Source organism: Aphanomyces astaci (assembly GCF_000520075.1).
Source record: "Aphanomyces astaci strain APO3 unplaced genomic scaffold supercont1.32, whole genome shotgun sequence".
Taxonomy (NCBI): Eukaryota; Oomycota; class Saprolegniomycetes; order Saprolegniales; family Verrucalvaceae; genus Aphanomyces; species Aphanomyces astaci.
This window is the reverse complement of record NW_009798295.1, coordinates 77,111-82,219: the sequence shown is the minus strand read 5'-3', so window position 1 is coordinate 82,219 and position 5,109 is coordinate 77,111. Positions and strand designations below refer to the sequence as shown.

The 5,109-nt window shown below is 47.2% G+C and overlaps 3 protein-coding genes across 3 annotated transcripts in view; 1 reads left to right on the top strand and 2 right to left on the bottom strand.

The window, feature by feature from the left end:
• Nucleotides 1-529: 529 nt before the first annotated feature.
• Nucleotides 530-1,014, bottom strand: H257_11096 (hypothetical protein; the record flags this gene model as incomplete). The annotated part of the gene is made up of 2 exons (XM_009837935.1): nt 530-687; nt 759-1,014. 2 exons carry the CDS (start codon nt 1,012-1,014, stop codon nt 530-532), a joined length of 414 nt encoding a protein of 137 aa, XP_009836237.1.
• Nucleotides 1,015-2,542: 1,528 nt separating this feature from the next.
• H257_11095 (hypothetical protein) lies at nt 2,543-2,951 on the bottom strand (the record flags this gene model as incomplete). The annotated part of the gene is made up of 3 exons (XM_009837934.1): nt 2,543-2,590; nt 2,626-2,713; nt 2,833-2,951. The coding sequence occupies 3 exons, from the start codon at nt 2,949-2,951 to the stop codon at nt 2,543-2,545; spliced, it is 255 nt and encodes an 84-aa protein (XP_009836236.1).
• A 935-nt stretch (nt 2,952-3,886) lies between these two features.
• The window catches only part of H257_11094 (hypothetical protein), a gene marked incomplete at both ends in the record, with an annotated part of 6,267 nt that continues 5,044 nt past the window's right edge, over nt 3,887-5,109 (top strand). The window contains 3 exons of the mRNA XM_009837933.1: nt 3,887-3,912; nt 4,603-4,663; nt 4,709-5,040. Coding sequence (XP_009836235.1) covers nt 3,887-3,912; nt 4,603-4,663; nt 4,709-5,040 — 419 coding nt within the window. The remainder of the gene's footprint in view (nt 3,913-4,602; nt 4,664-4,708; nt 5,041-5,109) is intronic.

Below are 5,109 nucleotides of genomic sequence, written 5' to 3'. Positions count from 1 at the left end.
GATTTGTGTGGACTGGCATTGTCTTGTTGAATCAACACGGCAGACTTGAGAGCTGCAGACGGAAACTTTGACTTTATAGCAGGAATTACGTGCTCAATAACCATCGTCGAATATACTTTTGCGTCGACGGATTGTGGGGAAACAACAATTGTTCCTTTCGGACGGTTTTTGCTGTTCCGTTTGGCTGGAACAGATTCCACAAAAGACCAAACTCCAATTTTCCCGTCGAACATTTGCTTCCGGTGAAAGTCATAACGCGGGCAGGCCACGGCCGCCAAAAACATCACTTTAGTAATGAAGTGTTTAGATTTGCAGAACCGGGCTGCCAGTTCCTCGTCCTCGTACACAAAGTATTTTCGTTTTACCTTCGTCAAATAGAACCATTTTTCGTCGATATGAACATAATCGTACATATTTTCAAAAAAATAGCTTCTATTCGACGAAGGTAAAAGAAAAGACAATGCATAACGTAGTCGGGCTTGAATGTTGTCGGGTGTCAGGAACGGCTTAATGTAACTTGATCGTGCCTTCAAACGTCCAGTCTCTTGCATATGGTGTCCAATCGTGCGACGAGGGATACCAGACTTGAACGCCAGTGCCCGCATCGTTTGCCGCGATTCTTGGGGGACTTGGCGAATTGCGGCTTCAATCTCGTCCGCAGAACGCGTTCTTTTGCGACCAGAGTTTCTTAAATCAATACAACCTTAAAACTTGATACTTTTCAAAGATAATAGAATATAGAATCATGGAGGCTTTACCTGCAATTTTCGACGCGATATCGGCAACACCCCTGCCATTGCGTGAGGATGCACGGCCACGGCTCCAGATACGGGAGATGGTCCGCGAATCACACTGAAACTGTTGTGCTACATATAGCATGGCGCCACGGGGTAGCTGGCCTTGAACGCATATCTCCAGGATCAGCTCGTAGATGCGATGACGTTGCGCGAGGGTCAGGTGCTTCTTCCCACGGACACGAGCAGGTGCGACTGCAGAAGCGACTTTGGGGGACATGTTGGTTTGCTGGGGTATTGCTTGGACGATAGTAAACGATGGACAGTGATTGATTGATATCAAATTGAAAACTATTGACGTAGCGGGTCAGCTCGACTGCGGACTCAGTGACGTGCCAAGTTTGGCGCTCAATAACTCTGGAACCAAAAGGGTCCAGAACGATCGCAAATAACCCAATCAAAGCAGAGTTCTTGCGCTTTTGAATGCACCTATCAGCACCAATTAAATCGTACTTTTAGAAAAATTCCGCCAATGAGAACATGGAGGCGACAACTATTATGCGCCAGAGTAGTACACAATTAGTAAGAAGTACTGCGATTTATAGATCTTTGATGCCGTGCTACAACCTAATTGAACCTTCTTCTTGAAGTCACCAATTGGACAATACAGTACAATTGGACAATAGGACCATTCCACGCTGACGCACACACGACTCATGCTGGCGTTGACCGCTAGTTGTTCTTCGGTCAGTCAAGAGTCGTACGCCAGTAAATGGTGAGGCGAGTTGATTGGAGCGACAGTAGGGAGGATCGCCATAATCACATACCCACGGAAACGAGCGTCGGAAGCAATAAAGTTCTCCAAAGATGACTTGCGTGCAATGTTAGGTCCCCTCCCGACGGACGGCAACACTCCTGAACCGTCCCATTGATAACCCCCATACGTTTGTAATCTCGGCTCCACGACGCGTTACAGCGCTGGAGAACTCTTGCACGCGGCTTGCAATACGCTCGATGTCGAAGAACAACTTGATTTGGTAGCGACAGCAGATGACCTTCACAACGTACAGAAAAATGTTCGACATGCCACTACGGGAGTCCCTTAGTGGCCCGTAAAGGGACCTCCCAAACATGTCCGTAAGGTCAGACCACCGAACAGGAACCGAAAATCGCCGGAGCATGATGCACAGTGCCTCCAGCTTCCCGCACATGGTGTGACGTTCTGAGAGACGAGTAAGCTGCATTCCATGACGAGGACTCTTTCAAGTGTACCATAAGTTGGCCATCTATTTTATGGTGAAAAATTGACGAACTCGCTGTGTTTTGCGTTCGTCATGGTGGCAGATGAAAAATAACAGGGCAGTAGGGGCCGTTACCAGCACCACTACTGGGAAAGACGGAATGCAACGCCCACCGAAGCTTTTTGTGCGTTATAGTTAATATTTTCCAATAAAATTCAAGTTTCAAAATGCTACACGTTCATTGGTGGAATTTTAATACTTCGCACCTGCGTGGTCTTTAAAACATCGAAAAATGATGCGTGCATCGTATTCCATCTCGACGAAGCTCAATGCAATTGGCCTCCTTGAGACCATGTCTGCCCGACAGGTTTCCAAGACACTTGGTGTCCCATGGCGAACGATATGATCCTGGTATGACCAGCGTTTTGAGCTGCTGGCCTACGATGGCAACAAAACGCGCATGAAACTTGAGCCAGATGGACGCTCTGAGGTATTTCCCGATCCTCCAGGTCTGGTAGAGTTCATTAACCATGATGTGAGGGATAACGAACGTGCTTTAACGATGACTCACATGATCACTTGGATCAAGCTCAACCAGCGAGAGTTGATCCAGTCCTACCTGTCGACCAAAAAGCCAAAATTCCGCCTACAGCTCGTTGCTCAAACTGCTGCAGCGCTTCTGCGAACGCCACGTTTTCACGCCAGAGCCCGACGAAGAACAAGCTCAAACAATCCGTCCTAGCAGAAGTGCACGAGGAGTTAGCTGAAGACTTACATCCCGAGTACGTGTCGTTTGCAATACACTGCGTTTACAATGTGGATAAACCGGAATGTATTAGAACTTGCCTCCACGATACTTCTGGGCAGTACTCGGCGGTAGCTCCAAGATTTCGTCCGGCGAAAAGCACTCTATGGGAACGACGGCAGTGCTTACGACGCGGGCGGACGGAAACAAGCTGCCACTGTTGTTGATCATGCGTGGAACGATATGCGCTTAATTTGATACGTCTGAGTTCCCTAACTATCCATCGGAGCACTATTACGCCGTTCAAGACTAGGCTTGAATGGAGGGAGGTGTGTGGGCACAGTACCTTCATCAAGTTTTGGGCGAAGCCATCGAAGAGCTGTCAGTGGTCATCATGGACAATTTCGAAGCGCAAGCGTCCGATCATGCATGAAAAACTTGTGCTCACCCGTGTGCCCTGCCTCCCAATGCCACGTCGGTTTGCCAGCCATTAGACGTTGGGGTTATAGCAGGCCTCCTTAATTTGTGGATTCGCAATAAATAGTGACAGATTTCTACAAACATCCCAACACCCATTTCTGAGAAAAGAAAACAGTTGAATTGTTTTAATCGGGGAATTATACCGTTGAAGAGGACACCGTCCCCGTTTCGAGTTGGGGTTGCATCATTTCTTTTGACATGATTATACTCTACCACAATAGTACCACAGTAATAGTGCAGAGTAGAGTACATCATTTTTGCGACCCTCCATATTTGACATGGGTTGTATAAAGGTATTTGTCTCTACATTTGGCCATTGATCCGGTTAATGGAATCAAACAAACAAAATCAACTTCATTTTGATACATCATCAAACCAGCATTAATCGGAGACGATTTAGATTTAAATAAATTTAATTCAAATTGTAGAATATAATTATGTTCGTGGCGAAGGCAAACAAGGCCACGGGCAACGCGTTGCAATTCGTTATGAGTTGGTCTACGAGCAATGTATAGCCCATGGCCTCTCGATCTACCGGTAAATGTCGTGCAGTTCCTGGAGATAGCATAATTATTGATCAGGAATCGCATTATGTATATGGGGAAGTAACCGACTTTTGAAGTAAGTTCGTGGCAGCGGTGACACGTACAGTTTTATACCATGGAAATGGCATCGCGGAAGATTGGATGCGGCTCCGACAAAAGCCTTACGGGTAAGGTTGTATGTTGGTGCTGTGGTACATCACACTTCGCACGCACGTGAATGCGTCGGATTCCAATTTGTATTATAACGTTATTATCCCTAAAGCAATTCTATTTGTCTGACTTTTGGGGTGATAACAGGGTCATACAAACTCTAATACTACGTAGTATAAATATGAAGTACTGAGAATTTGGCAGTTTCAAAATTAGCCGTAGAAAGACCATGATCATATCCTCAATTTGTACTGATTTATTCCAATTTTGATCAAAAATTGCATGAAATATTGACAAAATGCAGGGACTGTCAGCTACTGACTGTGAAGCTCATTTTGTCATTAACCCGGACGTGTGGGGAGAGTCCAATACTTTAATCAAGTGTATTCTTAAGTATACTTGACTTTGCCAACCTGCTAATCGCAGGTTGGCAGATCAAATAATAAAATGAAAAATGCCAAAAGTCATTGTATTTGCTTCAACAAGTGAAGGATTCTGCGATTCGCAGGGTGGCAGTAGCCAATCAGAAAAAGACGAATATTTCTTTTCCCACAGAGAACTATAAAAATTTGTCAACGTCTGTAATGGAACAGATGGATGATTCAGCCAATGAAAACAGTTATGTATTTCCTTAAGCAGTATGTAGAGTGCAACAGTCTCCCTTCTCGCTGATTGGCTCAATGTTTGAATTTTAAATTTTGTGCAAGGAAGTTTGCCAGCAACCGATCAAGTGGTTCCGATCTGCCGCTTTGCGCCGTTGACGCCAAGGTATGTGATGTGTGCAGTGTGTGTGATGTCTTATATATTCTACAGGTCCTTGTGAGCAGCCGCCGTCCCGACTCCCCCGCCGTCCCGACTCCCCCGCCGCCCGACTCCCCCGCCGCCCGACTCCATGAGCCGCCGTCCGGACCTCTGCCGTCGCCGACTCCGTGTGTATTCGCGACCCATTGTTTGAAGTCGGCCGGAGGCTTTGCCCAAATCTTTGCCGCGATCCCGTTACCGCCGGCGCTGTCCCGACCTCTGCCGTCGCCGACTCCGTGTGCATTCGCGACCCATTGTTTGAAGTCGGCCGGAGGCTTTGCCCAAATCTTTGCCGCGATCCCGTTACCGCCGGCGCCGTCCCGACCTCTGCCGTCGCCGACTCCGTGTGCATTCGCGACCCATTGTTTGAAGTCGGCCGGAGGCTATGCCCAAATCTTTGACGTTGCAGCCGT